At 64.5% G+C, this 20,513-nt stretch overlaps 2 protein-coding genes across 5 annotated transcripts in view; one reads left to right on the top strand and one right to left on the bottom strand.

The window, feature by feature from the left end:
• GPSM1 (G protein signaling modulator 1) overlaps positions 1-4,654 on the bottom strand; it is a 32,409-nt gene extending 27,755 nt beyond the window's left edge. For 2 of the 4 annotated variants that reach the window (XM_066255744.1, XM_066255743.1), the window contains exon 1: positions 1,712-1,893. In XM_066255744.1, coding sequence (XP_066111841.1) covers positions 1,712-1,782 — 71 coding nt within the window. In that variant the 5' untranslated portion in view covers positions 1,783-1,893. Of the gene's footprint in view, positions 1-1,711; positions 1,894-2,813; positions 3,036-4,631 lie in introns of those variants that run through there. The other 2 variants (XM_066255747.1, XM_066255745.1) reach the window with 2 other exon arrangements.
• A 6,736-nt stretch (positions 4,655-11,390) lies between these two features.
• Positions 11,391-20,513, top strand: part of CCDC187 (coiled-coil domain containing 187) — a 44,478-nt gene continuing 35,355 nt past the window's right edge. The window contains exons 1-2 of the mRNA XM_066254288.1: positions 11,391-11,472; positions 17,587-18,095. Of these exons, the coding sequence (XP_066110385.1) occupies positions 17,627-18,095 (469 nt within the window). The 5' untranslated portion in view covers positions 11,391-11,472; positions 17,587-17,626. The remainder of the gene's footprint in view (positions 11,473-17,586; positions 18,096-20,513) is intronic.

Here is a 20,513-nt window from a genome sequence, read left to right as displayed (position 1 = left end):
ATCCCCCAAATCTCCGCCGGGCTTGCCCAGTGCAGCTCAGCGCGGGCTCTGGGCCTCTCCCTGCGCCCTCTCTGAGCTGTCCCCCAAGCCAGGGTCCTGCCTGGTGTGTACCCACTGGGCTCTGGCACCGTCCACACACCCACACACCGGGCTCCCCTGTGAAGCCGCGGAGTGACCAGGGTGATGGGGACCCCATGCTCAGCTGTGCAAGGTCTCCCAGGCCTCTCTGTCTCTCTCTCTCTGTCTCTCACACACACACACACACACACTTACACAGCCAGTGGCAGCCAGATTAACTCCTGTTGTTCTTTGAGACAAAGCACCCCCTCTCCATCAAACAGATGACCCTGGACAAATGCAGGCGCACAGCTCTCCATCCCGTGGGGGGGGGCGGTGGGGGGGACCCTTTAGTTCAGGCCTCCAGCGTCAGCTGCCAGCAGGCCCACCCGCACGCCCTCCCCCTCCATGGGGCCCAGGAGCCAGGCCGGGGGCTCAGCCCTCAATCCCAAAGACCACACAATGGAGGCTGTGTCTCTGGCCAGCAGCACAGACAAGACCAAGGTGGGGAGGGGCCGCCAGGCCTCTCACCCATCACCACGCCCTCATCCTGCACATGGGGGGCGCGGGGGGAGGTTTGCTGCTGATGGACTGCTTGCCTAGCCCCCCCCCAAGGTTCAGCGGCATAGGCCATGGGTTTTCGGGGTGACCAGGGAGAGCTGGGATGATGATGTCCTTCAAGTCGGGGATGAGGGGGGGGGAGGTGCCAGCAGGCCCACCGCAGGGAGCCAGGCCTGCCTCTGGGAGCTGCCCAGCACTCATGCCCGCCCCACGCTGCTGGACAACGGCACAGGTTGGCACAGTCCAGCCCCCCTCCCTGCTTTCCACAGGGTCCTGTACTCGCCTGAGCGGGGCCCAGGGTATATCACTGTGTGGAACACCCTTGAGAGGCCTGGAGTCACCCAGCAGGCACGCAGCCCTGGGCAGGGCCACCCAGTCATCTCTGACCAGAGCGAGGCGCAGAGCCCAGATCCCTGCCATCGCCCATGAATCTGCCCCGAGGCCGGTGTCCTGTCAGGCAGGCACACGCCCACCTGGCAGCGGTCTCTCTGCAGCCCGACCCCAGGGTGCAGCCTGCTGGGCCCTGGGCACGGGCTTGGCCAGCCCAGGCAGAGCGGCTCCCAGGACAAGGGCTGGTCTCTGGGGCCATGCTGCTGCTCACCCCGAGTTCCTGAGCCCCGGCAGTGGGGAGGTGACACCCAGCTTGAGAGGGAGAACACTTCTGGCAGCCCCCTCACACACCTGCTGTGCCAGGCCTCCTGACTGTTAGGAGAAGCTGCAGGTCTCTCCCCCCTGGTTCTGGGCACTGGGTGCGGGGCAGTGGGGTGGGGGGTGTCTAGCGGGCAGCAGCCTCTCCCAGCCACCCAGTCTGCAGGCTTCTGCTAGTCCCCAGCTCTTCACGGGTGCGGGAGGCCCCAGCGTCCCCTCTGCACCCCCACCCCGGCGCCCCCACTCCTACACCCCACTCCCACGTGAGCCCTCCTCTGACACCCACGACGCCCCCCTAGCGCTCCCACCTCCTCCGCCCGCAGGGAGGGCGCGTCTCTGCCACGTTGCGCGCGGGCTGCCGCCTTTGTTCCGGGCCGCCCACCACCCTGGCCCGCGGGGTCCCCGGCGCCCGCCCGCCGCCCCGCGCGCGGTCCGCCCAGCCCACCTGGAGTAGAGGCGCCGCGCCGGGCCGGGCAGATCGTCGTCGGCGGCGGCGAGCGGGGCCGGGCCGGCCATGGGCCAGGATGGCCGAGGGCCGGGGCCGCGTAACCCCTCGCTCGCAATGCCTGGCGTCTGTCCCTGTGTCCGCTGTCCGCTCTCCACTGTCCACTGACCACTGTCTGTCCGCCTGCCCCCGCTGGAGGAGGCGCCGAGGAAGTGATGTGCGCGGGGCACCGCCCCTCCCGCCGTGGCCGTGATGTCACCGGTCCCTCCTCCCTCCGAGCCGTGGGGGAGGGGAGGGGGCGGAGAGGCAGATCGTGGGGGGCGGGCCGCGGCGAGGCCGGCAGGGCCTTGGGCGCTGGTATAGGCCGGCAGTGGTGGACCGCTGACCTCCCCCGACTCCGCCCCAGGGTCCAGGGCTGAGGACCTAGCGCTGGCATTGCTGCTGGGCCTGGCTGGCCTCCCCATCCGCTCCCTCCTTTCCTCCCCCTACTTGGGGCTATTTGAAGACCCCCTGCCTTTGTTTGGAAGTCCTCCCCCCCTCTCCTCTGGTGCAACCCCCGCACGCACCCCTCACTCCTTCAAACTAGCAGTGGCGTGCAGGCATTGGGGAGCTTCTCCGCCTCCTCGTTTAGAGAGACCACAAACACCGCTTGGGTCCCCGTGTGAATTCACAGGTTGGGGAGGAGGGGACGAGGGGAGGTGGCCTGGCTCCAGACAGATGCTGTGGACAGTGGCAGTCCCCTCTCCCTGCTCTTCCTCACCACTGGGACGCTGAGTGGTCAGGTTGCCCTCTTAACCTCGGCTTTGTCTGTGAAAGGGGGGTGGCCGGGGAAATTTGGAAGGATGCTGACTGAGCCACCCCTGGTCCTGCTGGGGCTGCCAGTGTCCCAGCCCGTGTCCCAGCCCGGAGCCACCTCCTCCTCTGAATTGCTGGCGGCCTGACAGCTTCCCCTGTGAGATGTGGCGCCTCCCAGCCACTGGCCCTGGTTCTGGCCTGCTCTGGGCCATCTCCCTGCCAGTCTGGGGCTGGCAGCACCAGCTCCCGGGCACCGCGGGGGCCGGGCCGGCACACAGCAGGCCCTTGTGGTGCATTCGGCTCTCACCTTCTGGTTCCGATCTGCTCGCTTCTCAATCTCAACTATCTCGGTGCAGCCGGAGGCTCCGGACCCGGAACCGTGGCTGGGACCACCGGACCAAGCAGGACACAAGACAAGCCTGGGAGTGGGAAACAGGCTGCGTTCTTCTTCCTGCTCGGGAGCATTCCAGCCCCTCCCCGGAGAGCTGCCCGGGGTCAGAGAAATGACAAGGCTTCCCAGCCAGACCCTCGGGGAGAAGGCAGCCCGCAGGACGCTGGCTTCAGGCCGAGGCAGAGGGATCGAAAATAAACACGAGATAAAAAGGGCCCGCTCTCTCGCCAGGCCCGTCTGTTTTTCCTATGGAAGAGAGGCGGCCACAATGAGAACCATCTGTGCCGGGGGCCAGCGCCCGAGGCTTGTCCCACACGCCCTCCCCCATGACCACAGGGGCTGGGCAAGGCCTTGCTCCCGGTCTTGGCTGAGGCAGCCAACTGGCCCCTGCAGGGTGGGTGGTACAGTGGGAGGGAGCTCCACCCTAGTCTGCGGCTGCTCCAGGCCTGCCTCCTTGGGCGCCCCCTGAGCTGGCATTGTTGGAAGGGCAGAAGCTGTCACGGTCCTACCTGTGCCAGGCCTGAGCTCTGTGTCCCCAGGAAGTCACTGCTGTGAACATCTTATATGCGCGTGCGTGTGCGTGTGTGTGTGTGTGTGTGTGTGTGGCCAGGTGCCTGGTGTCAAGAAGGTAAGTGATGTGACCTGAATGGCGGAATGAGGGAGAGCTTGGTGGTCTCGTCGCTGTCACCGCAGGGAGAGAAGGCCTACTTCCCTCCTCCCTTCCTTGAAGCAGGGAGACTAGGAGGAGCTGGGGGGCCCTGGGCTAGAAGAATATCCACTCTATATGGGCGCTTCCCCGGGAAGCCAGAACCCCTCTGGGGGTGGGGTGCGGTGAGCTGGCCAATGGCTCAGACTCTGCGTGAGGCCAAGCAAGACTGAGTGCCCCTCCTCGCCCAGTGCTGTGTGACCCAGCACAAGTTACTGTCCCTCTCTGAGCCTCGGTCCTGCCACCTGTCAGTAGGGCTCCGCAGCCCTGTCCTACCTACAGGGGTGGTGAAGGATCAGGCATGCCGGTCACTGAGCCCGGAACACAGTGAGAGCTCAGGGGTGCCAGCTCTGGGGGACGGTGCTGCCCATGCAGTGGTGCCCCACCATGCCGGGACCCTGCAGGCACTCCTGGCTGGATTGGGGAACACCTCACCGCACCACCCAGAGACGTGCCTTCTGTCCGGAGGACCGACGCTCTCCTGGCAAGATCACCACCAAGGCGGGAGGAGGCAGGGGCAGGTGCCAGGGGACAGGCCCCCCATGCGTTACTCACATGGCCACCCAGCCGTGAGAATGACTTCGCCTCAGGTCCACAGAGAGCAGGGTGGCTCAGGGTGACAGGTCTGGGAGAGGCGGACGCTCCTGGGGGGGCACGAACCCCCCATCCCGGCTGCCTCCCTCCAGCGCGGGACGCCGCCCGGCTCCCGTCTCCTCCGCTGGTCTTCCCTTCTCCCAGCCTCGAGGGGACTCGCTCGCTGCCTGTGCATACCTGAACACCTGATCACGTTTCTTCTAGCACATTCCCCCCCAGCCCCCCACGCTGTACCCCGGTCTGGGCCCCAAGCACGTCTCCAGCCGTCCCTGACGGGCCTCATCCCCAAAGGAGCATTCGAGTGAAGAAAAACAATTTCCTGTCCAGAGCGTCCCCCTGGCCCCAGTCAACAGCTCGGGGAGCAGAGAGGACATGGAGGGGGCAGGGGGTGGTGCTGGACCTGGTCCCGAAGCCGCCACCCCTCACGCACCTACCCGCTGCTTCCGGAGTGCCAAGGGTTCACGTCAGCCCGGCCAGGACCCTGTTCTCGGGAGGTCAGCAGCGCCGCCCCTCCCTGAGGGCACCTGTCACCCTGCCCGCCGCCACGCAGCACTCCCTGGCATCCTGTCTCCTCGGCACGCCCCTCTCGTAGGGACGGACGGGAGGACAGGGCAGTGGGTTGCCAGGCTGGGCCGCAGGGTGGCTGAGGTGCCCCTTCCTGCCCCTGTCCCTTGGACAGCCTGCCTGGCAGGAGGGAGATGACAGCAGGCCGTTGCAGGGCTCTGGCTGCACCCCTGGGAATGGGAAGGATGGGGCTCCCGGAGAGAGGTGTGAGGGAGGCCAGGAGAAGGTGGCCAGGCTGCCCGGAGCCGTCCAGGGACAAAGAACCGGCCCAGTGGGATGTGCAGCCTCCGTGGTCCTCTGGGCCCTTGTCAGGGCCTGATTGATGGCTGGCACGGCAGCCCCTAAGCCCTCAGCCCTTCCTTCCTTCTGCTCCCTCCACTCTGGGGCCCCTCCCAGCAAGGCTTCCCTGCAGGGCCCAGGGGGCCGGGCTGGGACTACCACCTGCTGCTCCCAGGACCTGAGGGCTCCCCGCCAACCTCTGCCCCCCTGGATTCCAAACTGGGGAGGGAAGAGCTGGGCAGGGAGGAGAGAGACAGAGACGTGCCCGGTTAAGAAAAACAGAACTCAGGTTTACCGCTGTTTCCAGTAAACTCGTTACCCTGAGAAAAAGAACTTATTCTTCTGCACAGTTTGGGGAGCATGTGCCCCCCGCCATTGCCCCGAGGCGCCCCCTCATCACCCACAGCCCTTTCCTCTCCTTGGGGACCTCCAAGTCCCTGGAGAGTGGCGGACGCTGGGGGGGTGGGGCCTAGAGAGGTCACAGGCGCGTGCTGCAGGGAGCCCAAAAGGAAAGAGGCTGTCCACCCGTGGGGCCCGAGTGCCCCACTGGGCGGTGCCGTCCGCCCAGGAAATAGCTGGAGGCCACGTGAGGCTGTGCTTCACCCGTGTCATCGAGTGACACCTGGCCTCACAGCATTCCTGGGCACTTGCTGGCAGCTGCCAGCTCTGTCACTCAGAGCGTGTCCTCGGGGCCTGTGGGAGGACGGAGGCAGGGCACACAGGGAACGGGCGCCCACGCCTTTGTCCCGGGCAGGTGGCCCGTGTGACTACAACCCTGGCCCGCCCATCCGATTGGTGTCCCACCCCCAGGCCTGGCAGGCTGTGACACTGAAGGATAGAAAGAGGCAGAGAGACAAAGAGGGAGAGAGGGCAGGACAGACAGACAGTGAAGGGAGACAGGCAGGGAGCCGGCTTCAGGCCCAGCCCAGCGCTCACAAGCGGGGGCCCCTGGCGCTTGTCTATTTTTTTGTTTTTGTTTTTAATTTTTCTGAAGCTGGAAACGGGGAGAGACAGTCAGACAGACTCCTACATGTGCCCGACCGGGATCCACCTGGCACGCCCACCAGGGGGCAATGCTCTGCCCCTCCGGGGTGTCACTCTATTGAAACCAGAGCCACTCTAGTGCCTGGGGCAGAGGCCAAGGAGCCATCCCCAGCGCCCGGGCCATCTTTGCTCCAATGGAGCCTTGGCTGCGGGAGGGGAAGAGAGAGACAGAGAGGAAGGAGAGGGGGAGGGGTGGAAAAGCAGATGGGCACTTCTCCTGTGTGCCCTGGCCGGGAATCGAACCCGGGACTTCTGCACACCAGGCCGAAGTTAGAACTGAGCCAGCCGGCCGGCGGCTCTCCCCTCTCAGAAGGAAGCCTGGCGGATGGACGGGTCTCTTCCCGGGAATCCCTCCCCCTGGGCCTGGGGCGGAGCAGACACTCCACAAGGGAGAGCTCGCATCATAAAACCTACCCCTATGGACCCCTCCCCCCACCTGGGCTGACTCCTGTCTGGCTGGAGCTCTGGCTGGTTGGTGCAGGGACCTCCAGACACAGGCCTGGGGGTGGGGTCAAGGGGTGCAGTGAGCCTGATGTTTCCTGCCCCACTGGCACCGTATCAGAGGGAGCCCAGGTCCCTCCAGGGCCACCAGGCTGAGGAACAGGAGCTGGCCCTCTGGCTGGGAACCTGGAGAAGCAGCTGAAGAGAAGGCCCTGGAGGGGGGGCCGTGGACCCTTTGGTGCCCCTGCCCACCTCATCCTCACTCCCTCTGGGCTTGGCCCCCGGGTGCTCACCCCCTTCGCACCACCTGCCAGTCCTGGGGTGTGATCGCAGAGCCCGGAAGATGTCCAGTCCCTATGGGGCCCACTCACTCCCACAGGAACCCCCCTTACCAACCTGCACCCGCAGCTCTGGGGGAGGCCAGACTCCTGACAGCCTCGCCCCCTGCCAGGTGTGGAGGAGGCAGGGCCCCAGCCAGCCCTCGCCCTGCCCTAAGACACCCTCGTTTTCAACTACGCCTGGGGCTGCCAGGTGGGCTGGATGGAGGGGGCAGGTGCCCCTCTGAGGGTGTGGGGTCCGGGCTGCTGGGGCGCAGAAACGTGCGGGGGAGTGTGGAGGGGTGCTCGGAGCACGTGCAGCCGTTTCCATGAGGATGTGGGCAGCAGGAAGGGGCCATGCTCAGGGTCGGAGGACGCAGGACCCAGGCACGGCACAGTGGGAGCTGGGGAAAGGGGCACAGCCCACCCCCAAGCCAACAAGACCTGAGGCGCTGGAAGGATGTGGGGCCACACCCTCACCCATGCCCCTTTCTCTCTCTCTCCCCCCTTTTAATTGATTTTAGAGAGAGGAAGAGAGAAACATGGATTTATCGTTCTACTTATTCAGGCATCCACTGGGTGATTGATTCTCGTGTGTGCCCTGACTGGGGATCTCGCCCGCAACCTTGGCGTGTGGGGAGGACACGCTGACCAGCTGAGCTGCTGGCCAGGGCCAGCGCCGGTGGTCTCTTTCCTGAGCCTCTGCCCAGCTGTTCCCAGCCTGCCCAGGCAGCTGACGGTTACTGTGGAAACCCCCATCCTGCTCAGGGGCCTTCTCTCCTCCCCCACCCCCACCCCCACTAGCTTTACATTAAACCCAGCCAGCAGCCTCTACTCTGGCCAGGCCTGGGGGCTGAGCACGGAGCTGCATGTAGCATGCTAGTGGGGGGCCCAGCACCCCCTTTCCCAGGTTGATTCTTCCCCGCTGCCTTGATACAAGGAGAGAGGAACCTTCCCCTAATTTCTGAACCTCCTGGTTAGCTCGGCAAGAAAAGGGAGGGACCCTGGGAGGGGGTGCATAGTTTCTGGTGTGGGGCCCCTGTGTCTGTGGCCCTAATTCACCTAGGGGCAGCGGCCTCCGTGAGACAAGGTGAGCATCCCTGAGAGGCCCTAGGGAGCCCTCAGTCGGAAAGCCTCTGATCCCAGTGATTTCATCTGTGGGCTAGGCACTGCCCCCCGCAATCTGCAAATCTCCCGGATCGGACAGGCACTGCCCCAGCAATCTGCAAATCTCCCGGGTCGGACAGGCACGGACATTTCCCGAAGGAGCCGTGACTGCCCCGGGCTGCTGACCGGGAAGCTGCAGGAAGGACGGAGAAATGGGACTGGGCCTCCCTCCCCAGCCAGACAGACACAGGACCCCGGGGCCCCCGGACCTGCCCCTCGAGGGTCCTTCCCTCTCCTTGCAGGACTGTTCAAAGCTCAGAGCCGGGCTGATTCAGAAACCAGGGACAGGAGCCCTAAGAGCCGGCCCCCTACCAACCTGGAAGGCGAAGAGGGGGGTTGGAGGGTGCCGGGGAGGCCTGATTTTAAGGTAGAGTCAGTGGCTGAGGGTGAGGGCCATGACCTTTTGACATGTGTCACTTCCAGGTTCCAGGTGGGGGACAAACCCATCTAAGCCAATTATTCACTCGCAGACCAAGGAAGTGACTACTGGATGGGTCTGTGACCCAGCGGATCCACTCCAAGCTGGGCCTTGGGCAGAACTCTGTTAATTGTCACTCTGCAGGGGTGTCTGGGTATCGGTGTGAACCCCGGCCCTGTGTCCTGTGGCCCTTAAAATGCCTGGTATTCCAGGTGCCAGGTGTCTCCTGGCTGCTCTGACCAAGGCCGGCGGGCCGGCCCACAGGGCTCCAGGCCCCTCTCCAGCTCAGGCACACAGCTGCCGCCACTGTGGTCTTGCTTGGAGTGCCCAGCTCTGGTCTGAGGTGGACAATGTCCAGCAATTCCCTAAGGGCCGAGGGGCTGCTGTCCCCCACTGCCTCCGGAGGGCAGGAGTACCCGAGTATTCAAAAGACAGAGCTTCTGCCCCAAACCCACACGTCCTGAACACCAAGAATGGCACGAGCCTGTCTCTCTAGTGTAGTGGTGGTCAGCCCGGCCCCTGCCGCCCCCTAGTGGTGGTCAGCCTGGCCCCTACCGCCCCCTAGTGGTGGTCTGCCCGGCCCCTACCGCCCCCTAGTGGTGGTCAGCCCGGCCCCTACCGCCCCCTAGTGGTGGTCTGCCCGGTCCCTACCGCCCCCTAGTGGTGGTCAGCCCGGTCCCTACCGCCCCCTAGTGGTGGTCAACCCGGTCCCTACCGCCCCCTAGTGGTGGTCTGCCTGGTCCCTATCGCCCCCTAGTGGTGGTCAACCTGGTCCCTATCGCCCACTTAATGGTGGTCAACCAGGTCCCTACCGCCCCCTAGTGGTGGTCAACCCGGTCCCTACCGCTCCCTAGTGGTGGTCTGCCTGGTCCCTATCGCCCCCTAGTGGTGGTCAACCCGGTCCCTACTGCCCCCTAGTGGTGGTCAACCTGGTCCCTACTGCCCACTAGTGGGCATTCCAGCTTTCATGGTGGGCGGTAGCAGAGCAACCAAAGTATAAATAAAAAGATAGATTTAACTATAGTAGGTTGTTTTATATAGATTTATTCTGCCAAACTTAGCAAAAATCTGACATAAAGTACTCGGTAAGTAATTATTACTATATACTTTAACTTGCTGTAACTCTGCTTTATAAATTTTATAAAGTTACTTCCCTACTTTATAAATCACCATCACTGTGGAACTGGTGGGCAGTTAGAAAATTTTACTACTAACAGAGATACAAAAGTGGGCGGTAGGTATAAAAAGGTTGACTACCCCTCTCTAGAGGTTTATTTAAGGGGAACGGGGAGGAATGCAGCATCTGGGGGTGGGGTGGCAGAGGCCAGTGACACCCCCTCCCCAGCACCCCTGTCCAGGGGGCTAGCTCCCCAGCCAGGACAGGGAGAGGGTGCCCCCTGCTGGCATTGCTCCCGCATTGAGCTAAGCCGTGCTGGGAGGACTGGAGATTTTCATTAGACTGCCTGCCCTCCCCGTCCCCTTAGACTCCTAGGGGCAGAGCACCCCCCCACCCCCACCCCCGTGGAGACGCTTGTGTAACAGCTGGGAGGACGCAGGGACCTAAGCCCAGCAACCCAGACCCGGAGGAGCAGTGCTGGGGGCCAGGCCCAGAGTGCAGCCGGCACCCACGACCCTCCTGTGCTCCCAGCCAGGTGCCAGGCCGAGTCCAAGGACACGGGGCGGGGCTGGGGGTGGGGACTTTGGTTTTTTTTTGTTTTTTTTTTAATTTAATTTTATTTATTTATTCATTTTAGAGAGGAGAGGGAGAGAGAGAGAGAGAGGAGAGACAGAGAGAGAGAAAGGGGGAGGAGCTGGAAGCATCAACTCCCATATGTGCCTTGACCAGGCAAGCCCAGGGTTTTGAACCGGCAACCTCAGCATTTCCAGGTCGACGCTTTATCCACTGCGCCACCACAGGTCAGGCGGGACTTTGGTTTTGAGTTTGGTGTAACCGGCCCTCGAAGGGCCTCTGGCTGCCTGGCACCTCAGTCCCTGTCTCTAGGCCTGAAGACGAACTGTCCTGGGTGACCACCCCACATACTGTTTCTCAGAAGGGCCAGATGGACCCGTCCACCTGCAGGCTCCCTGGCTCCTGGCCACCCAGAGATTTGGGGGGCCCCTGGGGTTCCCCAAGGAGGAGGGAGGAAGCAGGGGCCTTGTGCTGGGAGGGGGACAGCAGCCCTTCCAGCACTGACATCTGGGGTAGGGCTCTGAGCCACACCTGAGACCTTCCTCCTTCTCCTCCCCCTCCTCCTCCTCCTCCTCCTCCCCCTCCTCCTCCCCCTCCCCCCCTCCTCCTCCTCCTCCCCCTCCCCTTCCCCCTCCTCCTCACCCTCCTCCTCCCCCTCCCCCCCTCCCCCTCCCCCTTCTCCCCCTCCCCCTCCTCCTCCTCCTCCCCCCTCCTCCTCCTCCTCCCCCCTCCCCCTTCTCCCCCTCCCCCTCCTCCCCCTCCTCCCCCTCCTCCCCCTCCTCCCCCTCCTCCAGCACCTCCCCCCTCCTCCTCCTCCTCCCACAATGACCCTCCTCCTCCTCCTCCCACAGCCTCCTCCTCCTCCTCCCCCCCTCCTCCTCCCCCTCCTCCTCCTCCCCCCCCTCCTCCTCTTCCTCCCTCTCTTCCTCCTCCTCCTCCTCCCTCTCTTCCTCCTCCTCCTCCTCTCACCCCCACAAGTTCATACTTGCCCCCTGCGCCCTAGCTGGAGCAGGGTGCTGGGCGGTGCACGCCGAGAGCCTCCACTGCCCTGCCTGCCCCCGACCTCGCACCTAGCGGGGGGAATGCCCAGGCGTGCGTGGCGCCTCCACCCAGGTGAGGCTCTTTGCGCTGATTTTTCCCAGGCTCCGTGGAGCCGCGATGGCCTGGGGGCGGAGCCCTAATGAACAAACCCTGGGTTTCCCCGGCAACGTCAGGGCGGGTCTCCCTCTAGGGCTCCTGCTCAGCCTCCCTGCCTACCTCTGGAGAACTTAGAAGGCTCTTGGCGGCTGCCCTCGGAACCATGGCTGCTGTCCGGCGCCCTCCCACAGGCAGGGAGGCCCGGAGGCTGCCAGCAGGTGAGGACCGTGGTCGGCCTGCCCCAGGTGCCTCGAGAGGGTGGGGTAGCAGGTAGGGGTGGGGACACGGGCGGGTCACCAGCCTGGCTTTAGCCTTCCCGCCTTCCTTCCGTGGACTTGGCAGGGGGCAGACTCACCACCCTTCCTCTGTCGTGGTCCCCTGGGGAGGGTTCCTCCTGTCTGGGGCACCCCTCTGATAGCTTGGGGCCTCCTCAGAGTCAAAGCCAGGCTGAGTGGAGAGTGGGCTGCCCTCCGGCCCTCCCCACTGGCCTGCCCTGCTGTGGGCTCAGGTCCTGCTGTGGGCGGCAGTACGCTGCCATCTCACGAACTCTGCCTCAGTGGCCCCATCTGTAAAATGGGCGCACACACTGTCCCAGGCTCCTCATGGGGCGTATGGGTCTGCATCTGGTTTCACCCGGCAGGCCTGTGACTGACGGCGGGCCCTTCCAGCCACTTCCCTTTGGGTGAAGGGCCGTCCCGTCCTTCCGGAATATTTCTACCGAGTGTGACTCAGAGGTTGAGGCAGCTGGTGGAGGGAGACCCTCAGCCGTGCCCTTCGAAAGCCACGGCCCTCTCGGGACTGTTCTGAGCCCCTTGAGGACGGTGTTGGTCCCCAGGAAAGGGGTGTCGGTGTCCACAGGCTCCTTCCCGGGGTCGCTGGGGCCCGGGGCTGTGTCACCACTCTGGGCGCTCCTCGTTTGGGGGAGATGGTGTGGAGGGAAGGTCTCTGTGCTGTGTGTCTGTGGGCCAGGTGACGGCGCCTTCCTCATGGGCTGTGGTCAGGTTGCACAGGGGGACATGCTGGGCGCAGAGTGCCCCAGGTGGGGGCTGGTTGCAGGCATTGTTCTCCACGGCCCGGTGCTGGGAGCAGGCCTGGGGCGGGGGTGAGCACCCCCTGCTGACCTGTCCAATGTCTGTGAGTCTGTTCTGCGTGGACAGGGGCCCCGGGCTCCCGGCGAGGGCAGGGGCTCCAGGGTTCTCTGGGCTGCATCTCGGCTCCTACTCGCTTAACCGAGGGGCTTGCCTGGGCTCAGCCGAGAGCGGGGTGGGGGGGAGTGGTCCGCGATGCCTTCACGTCCCCACATCGCCGCCTCTGATGGAGGAGCCCGGCTCTGTGACAGCCGTTGGCCGCCCCCCACCCGTCCACGCCTCCATCTGGCTTCCCCAGCCGCGCCCTCCTCCCGGCCTCCAACCGTCTTCCCAAACGGCTGGTGGCCTCGGGTCCCCTTGTTCCCGCCCTGGCATCTGCCACCTCTATGTGGTCTCGACTCCCCTTGGGGCCTGACCAGCCCGGAGCAGTCTGCCAGCCTCCCTGGGGAGTGACTGGCGAGACCCAGAGGCTGTCAGAGCTCAACGGGGGCGGCAGAGGCTTGGGGGGGACGCCACCCTGAGCAGACCCCCCACGAGGCCTGTGGGCAGCTCCGCCGGCCCGTCCTGCTCGCCTCGCTGGGCGGACCCTGGTGTGCGTGTGCATGTGTGCGCCCGCGTGTGTGTGTGTGTGCATGCGTGTGCGTGTGACCTCCTGTGTGTCAGAAAGATGGTGGGTGCTTTTGTGCTACAGGGTACAAGGTGCCCAGGTGCCAGCCATCAGCATGCCCTTTCCTGAGATGTGACCCGCGCCTGGCACAGCCTCTGGAGGGCTGCCATGCGGCCCCGCTGGCCCCTGTGCCCTCTCTGGCCCTTGCGTCCGGACATGGCCTATCGCAGGGCCAGTGTGGGGACCGCTGCTTCCCCAGGCCTGGTCTGAGCGGGCAGCCCTCAGGGGCCATGCCAGCGTCCAGCCCTGTGCTGGCTGTGGTGGCTGCCCAGCATTCTGCGGTCTCGAACCCCGGGGCCCCGGGAGGAAGCAGGCAGGGCAGGCCTTTCTCCTTCACGGTCTGCTGACTCTGTCCCTGGGCCTGCTCGGGCCTGCTCGGGGCTGGCGTCTCCAGGGACGAGGCGGTGACAGGTAAACAGTGTGGGTACTGAGAGCCGAGTGCTGCCAGCTCCCAGGAGGAGGTCCCCACCCTCACCCTCCGGCCGCCCACCACCCACACCCGCCGTCCAGCCCGGGCCTCAGGCTCCTCCCAGGGCAGTGGGCGGTGGGCGAAGTCTGTGGGCACAGGTGGCCCCCAGGTGAGGCTGCTTCGGTGGCATCGAGGGCAGAAACTGCTACCCTGGTGAGTCATCCTTTTCCGGCTAATCTACCCAGGTGACTTGTGGGGTCAGGCAGTGGATGGGCTGGTCATCTGACCTGGGGTGGGCTGCATGAAAACCAAGGAGCTGGCTTTCTTGGCCTGTGCCCGGCCCCGCGGCGCCCGGCCCCCTGGTAGCGTGTTCTGTGCTGTGTGTCTCTGACCCTCCAGGGGACTCTGCCAAGTGAGGGGCTAATGTTCTGCACACTTTCCCGATGGACCAAGTGACACCCGAGAGCTAACTGACCTGCCCACGGTTACTGGCGGGCACCTAGTGTGTCTGGGAGTCCGAGCTGTCCACCACCATGTCCATCACGTGCCAGGAAGGAGTGGGGGGCTGCTCTGTTCTTCGAGCCAAGAAGCCCACCCCTTGTGACCGTCCCAGTCTGTGGGGGCTGAGCATGGCCCTAGGAGCGCCCACAGGGGCCGGCATCTCTCCATGCCTAGCTTCTGACCCTGCTGGGACCCTGGGCTGGGGTCTGGTGGCTGAGCCTCTGGACGGGAGCTGGACATCTCCCTTAGGACTGTCATCAGGGGCTCCGTGCAATGCCCGGCCATGAGCATTTGCCTGCCAGGCCCTCCCTGCCCCCCAGCAGTCCCTGGCCCTGGGGGGGGGAGGGCAGATGGAAGGGGAGCCAGACCCACTCACACAGTGGGCATGAGGGGGCCTTCCTCAGCACGACTGGCATCAGGACGGGAGGGTCACGACCTTGGCAGGGTCAGGAGCGGAGCCGCATGCGTCTGTCTCACCGAGCCGGAGGGAGCCGTGGGGTCTGATCCCGGCAAACATCCCACTGGGCTGATTCAGCCGAGATGCTGCCCAGGACAAGCGAGCGCAGGCCTGCCCGGCGTGGGGGCCGTGCGTCCAGCCCAGGCCGCGGCCTCTGCCCATGGGTGACCCAGGGTGAGGGCTGCAGCCCAGCCCGGAGACCGACATCACCCCGGCAGGGCCGGTAGTGGGGGCAGGGCGGGTGCCGTTGGGGCTGCTGTGGGCTGGACGTCAGCAGAGGGTCCTGCTGCATCCGGAAGCCTCGCCGAGAACCCGGCGGGGTACGGCCGGCCAGCCGGGAGGAAAGTTGGGGGATTTGTTGTGACTCACGGGGTGACAGCGACTCCCGTGGGGTTTATTTCCGCGTTCGCCGCGCACTTGTCCCGACCTTGCTCCAGCGAGCGTGTCAACAAACGAGCCGCTCGCCGTGTCCGCGACATAGCTCTCGTGTCCCCACTGCAGGCAGCTTGGCGCCCGCACGGCTTCCCCGCTCGTGGGGAAGAGGCACCTGGGCCCGCCCGTCAGGAGAAGGAGAAGCTTGGCTCTGGGCTCCAGCCCCTTCTGCTCAGAGTGACCCTTCCCCCTGCCATTGCAGCCGCCCCCCTGACTGCTCGTGACCCCCCGACTGCTCGTGACCCCCCGACTGCTCGTGACCCCCCCACTGCTCGTGACCCCCCGACTGCTCGTGACCCCCCACTGCTCGTGACCCCCCGACTGCTCGTGACCCCCCCACTGCTCGTGACCCCCCCACTGCTCGTGACCCCCCGACTGCTCGTGACCCCCCCACTGCTCGTGACCCCCCGACTGCTCGTGACCCCCCCACTGCTCGTGACCCCCCGACTGCTCGTGACCCCCCACTGCTCGTGACCCCGACTGCTCGTGACCCCCCACTGCTCGTGACCCCCCCACTGCTCGTGACCCCCCCACTGCTCGTGACCCCCCGACTGCTCGTGACCCCCCGACTGCTCGTGACCCCCCCACTGCTCGTGACCCCGACTGCTCGTGACCCCCCCACTGCTCGTGACCCCCCACTGCTCGTGACCCCCCGACTGCTCGTGACCCCCCCACTGCTCGTGACCCCGACTGCTCGTGACCCCCCCACTGCTCGTGACCCCCCACTGCTCGTGACCCCCCCACTGCTCGTGACCCCCCACTGCTCGTGACCCCCCGACTGCTCGTGACCCCCCCACTGCTCGTGACCCCGACTGCTCGTGACCCCCCCACTGCTCGTGACCCCCCCACTGCTCGTGACCCCCCGACTGCTCGTGACCCCCCACTGCTCGTGACCCCCCACTGCTCGTGACCCCCCCACTGCTCGTGACCCCGACTGCTCGTGACCCCGACTGCTCGTGACCCCCCACTGCTCGTGACCCCCCACTGCTCGTGACCCCCCGACTGCTCGTGACCCCGACTGCTCGTGACCCCCCGACTGCTCGTGACCCCCCCACTGCTCGTGACCCCCCGACTGCTCGTGACCCCCCCACTGCTCGTGACCCCCACTGCTCGTGACCCCCCACTGCTCGTGACCCCCCCACTGCTCGTGACCCCCCACTGCTCGTGACCCCCCGACTGCTCGTGACCCCCCCACTGCTCGTGACCCCCCACTGCTCGTGACCCCCCCACTGCTCGTGACCCGCCACCGGCTCGGTGCCCCCGCACGGGAGTGAGTTCACCAGGTGCTCACAATCCCCAGAGGGGGGCGGGCGGGGGCGGGGTCTATCCAGTCACCCCAGGATACACTGCCCAGCTGTCCTGGGGACCATGCTGAGCTCAGGGTAGCTGACCGCACCGCCCTGCCAGGGTCATGACAAAGGTGACAGGAAGCCCGTTGCAGGTGACGGGAAGGAAGCCCGCTAGGGCTGCTCTGGCGACTATTTCTATGAGAACAAGGGGCCCGGGGCGGGCACGGTGCCAACAGGGAGAAGGGAGAGCTGAGAGGCCGTGCCCACTTCCCCCTGACCGGCCCCAAGCAGGCACGAGGCAGCGGCTTCGAGAGAGTGGCTGATGTTTTCGTCTTAGTGTCAGGGTCCGGGTACGCAGACCCTTGTCCAGAGGTTCCTTTATGTGGGGGCTTCCAGGCAGACCCCCCTCAACCCCACGCCCCCACTCTTGGGACCGAACCTTGAGCCCGACACCAGCCTGGGCTTGAGCCCAGCCCTGCTCCTGACGTCGGCCCTGGGAGCCCCCCTTTGGCCCCAGCCCCTCACTGCGCCCCAACTCTGGCTCAGGCCGAGGCTGACCCGCACCCCCAGCCTTGGCAGCTCACTCAGCACCCACGGCAGCCGCCAGCCCCACCGTCCCGGGAGGACTGAGGTGGGGGCGCTGCCTGGAGCCCCCTGTAGCAGGTGAAGGCCTTGGCACCGGTTGCTGAGTGACACAGGTTATTATGCTGTCACTGGCCCACATGGAATTCTCTCCCACCCCCCTCAGCCCCTGAGAGGCAGCTCGTTGAACGGCAGCCCGCAGGCCAGAGCCAGCTCAGGGCCCAGCAGCCCACCGTGCCCACCCACCCAGTTCCATGACCACCCCGAGGGAGTCCATCACGGGCGGGGGCCCAGGGCAAGCCAGCGTCTGAGTGGGGCCGCGGCCACCCTGCCCGGAGCGGGAATGGACCCTGGGCCACAGACCCCGAGGCTGCCCCGTGAAAACCCCCAGGCGGCTCACGCCACTCCACCCTCACGCCTGGCCCTGCGGCCACGTCCGCCTGCCTAGGGGACATGGCACAGCCCCACGCCACAGGCAGCCGGCGACGCTGGCCCCTCTCCCTCGGGGCCCCGGGGACGCCCGCCGCCCGGAAGGCCAGCAGCCAGCCCAGGTAGTGTCCCTGCCGATGCAGATGCGTCAGTCCGAGTCACCGTGAGGAGCACGGGCTGGGGAGGCCAGAGTGCCCCTGCCGCGTGCCTCAGTTTCCCCACCTGTCTAGGTCGGGCTGATTGTGGTGCCTAACCACAGGGGTGTGGTCGGGACCTGAGAGAGAAAGTCTCGAGACAGCCACGCACAGGGGGCGCTGTCCTGCCCCCTGACCCCTGCCCCCGGCCCCCGCCACGCCTTTCTCAGCCTGTGGGCACTCTGACAGGAATGCGGGGAGCAGGAGGGGTGCCCCACTGTGGAGTGCACTGTGCAGGGTTCCGCTGGGTCCCCACACCTGACCCTCTGCTTCTCTCTCCCAAGGGCCGACAGGCTGCGTCCACCTGCAGCCGAGGATGACCTCATGGCTGCCCTGAGGAGGCCCGGGCCCTCTGAGCGGCCAGGCGCCCCGCGGGAAGCTCCCTACGCGGCCTGGTCTGACCACAGCGAGAGGCCAGGCCCCCTGGGGAAGGCCTGCAGCCACCCGGTGTGGACAGCAGGCGGGAGAGCCAAGGACGGGGATAGCTCGGTGTCCTCGGGCCGCCTGTCCGGCTCCTCGGGGGGCCACGAGCCGTGCGCTCCCCCCCACAGGCCCTGGAAGGAGAGGCCCCAGGGGCCGGGGGGCCGGCAGCGTCCCGGGGACAGCAGCAGCCCGCGGCTGGAGCAGCTGAGGGAGAGGATCCGGGCCCAGGCACAGGGCCGGGCCAGCTGCGCCTCCCTGGCCACCTCCACGCCCCCCAGGGCCTCGCCCCTCCGCAAAGCCCCCACGCCGGCCCCCCGGAGGAAGGTCCAAAAGCCCAAGAAGCCCCCTCCTCCGGCCCCGGCCCACCCAGGTCAGTGGTGGCTTTTTCCTGGCCAGGGGCAGGAAGGCTGTCCTGGGATCCTGGGTAGACCACCCAGGCACAACGTGGGTGGTCCCCGAGGCCCCGAGAGGGGCTCCCCGCCTGGGAAACTGAGTCAGGCGGCAGCCCTCCCTCTCCCCTGCGGTGCCCAGAGCTGGACCTCAGCACTAGGAGGGGCCGTGGCCGTGAGGGGAGGGCTGGGGGCTGCTGGAAGGCGGAGGAAGGTGTGCGAGGGACCGGGTCCCCTGGGCTTGGGGTCTGCCGCCTTGTGGAAGGGGCGCTGGGGTGGGCTCAGCAGACAGATGCGTGTCGTGGTCAGGGGTATGGGGACTCGGGTCAGGAAGGCCTCGGAAAGCTTTCAGGGGCTTTCAAAGGTCCTTAAAGACAAGGAGTGGCGCAGTGGATAGAGTGTCAGACTGGGATGCGGAGGACCCAGGTTCGAGACCCCGAGGTCGCCAGCTTGAGCGCAGACTCATCTGGTTTGAGCGAAGCTCACCAGCTTGAACCCAAGGTCGCTGACTTGAGCAAGGGGTTACTCGGTCTGCTGAAGGTCCATGGTCAAGGCACATATGAGAAAGCAATCAATGAACAACTAAGTTGTCACAATGAAAACTAATGATTGATGCTTATCCCTCTCCGTTCCTGTCTGTCCCTATCTGTCCCTCTTTCTGACTCTCTGTCTCTGTAAAAAAAAAAAAGACAAGGAGTGTCCCCACCCTGTGGTGGAGGGGGCAGGGCGGGGCAGGGTGGGGCAGGGCGGGGCGGGGGCACAGGTAGGAATTCAGAGGGACATCCCAGTGCAGCTCTCCTGGTGGGCAGAGGTAGAGAGGGGACCCCGGGGCTCTTCTTGGTGAGCAGGTGCATGCCGTTTTCTAGAAGACGAGGGACGGGGATGTTTTCATTTTTTGTTTTGCTTTAAGAATTGTATTTATTTATTTTTATCACTTGAGAGACAAAGGAAAGGAGAGAGAGAGTGGACGCATTCACCTGCTGTTCCACTGAGTTGTAGCGGAGCTGTGGGTGGATTGGCCGTTTCCCGTCGGTGCCCTGACTGGTATCGGACCCACAACCTCGGTGTTTCAGGATGATGCTCTGACTGAGCTAGCCGGCCGGAGAGAGGACAATTTCTTTTAAAAGCATTTTAAAGATAATATCTTCATTTAAAAGAAATTGTCAAATACACATGTAAGATTTACCATCTTACCCATTTTTAAGTGCACGGCTCAGCGGCGTGAGGTCCGTTCACACTGTTGTGCGGCCGCCACCACCGTCCTCTCTGGGACTTTCTCATCTTCCCCAAACGGACCCTCTGTCACCACGAAACACTCACCCCCACCCCTCCCCCAGCTCTGTCTCTGTGAATGTAACTCCTCTGATTCCCCCACATGAGTGGGGTCCAACAGGATTTGTCCTTTGGACTATTTTCTTCAAGGGAGGGGCCTGGCCTGTGTACAGTAGCGCCCCCTGCCAAGCACAGAAGGGGGAACGAAGTGGTCGGCATTCCTTGTGTGCCTGCCTCCCTTCCCCAGCTGCCCTGGCCAGCGCTTTGGGGACATCCTCTAAGTCAGGGGTCCCCAAACTTTTTACACAGGGGCCAGTTCACTGTCCCTCAGACCGTTGGAAGGCCGGACTATAAAAAAAACTATGAACAAATCCCTATGCACATTGCACATATCTTATTTTAAAGATTTTATTTATTGATTTTACAGAGAGAGGAGAAAGAGGGATGGAAAGTGAGAAGTATCAACTCATGGTTGTTTCATTTTAGTTGTTCACTGATTGTCTGTTATATGTGCCTTGACCAGGCAGCCCAGGGTTTAGAACTGGTGACCTCAGCAATTCTATGTCAATGCTTTATCCACTGTGCCACCACAGGCCAGGCCACATATCTTATTTTAAAGTAAAAAAACAAAACAGGAACAAATACAATATTTAAACTAAAGAACAAGTAAATTTAAATCAACAAACTGACCAGTATTTCAATGGGAACTATGCTCCTCTCACTGACCACCAATGAAAGAGGTGCCCCTTCCAGAAGTGTGGCAGGGGCCGGATAAATGGCCTCAGGGGGCCGCATGCGGCCCGCGGGCAGTAGTTTGGGGACCCCTGCTCTAAGTCATCCTTCATTTTGCAAAAGCAGGACTCTGCCTGAATACAGCGACAGTCCTTTACCATTCTGCGCTGTCCAAACACACGCGGTGCCCAGATCGGGACACACGGAGCCCCCTGCTCACCGCTGGCTGGGCAGAGCCTCGGGTGGACACGGCAGTGCCCGCTCTGGCTGGAGAGCCACCTGGCTGCCAGCTCAGCACTGCGTGTGTCTGGGTTGGCCCGTGGATGCACTTGGGTCTGGGGTCTAGTCACAGGCTGTGTTGAAAGGCTCTCGAGCGACTGCCCAGTGGGGACCTT

Source organism: Saccopteryx bilineata, chromosome 2, assembly GCF_036850765.1.
Source record: "Saccopteryx bilineata isolate mSacBil1 chromosome 2, mSacBil1_pri_phased_curated, whole genome shotgun sequence".
Taxonomy (NCBI): Eukaryota; Metazoa; Chordata; class Mammalia; order Chiroptera; family Emballonuridae; genus Saccopteryx; species Saccopteryx bilineata.
This window is presented reverse-complemented; position numbering and strand designations above follow the sequence as displayed.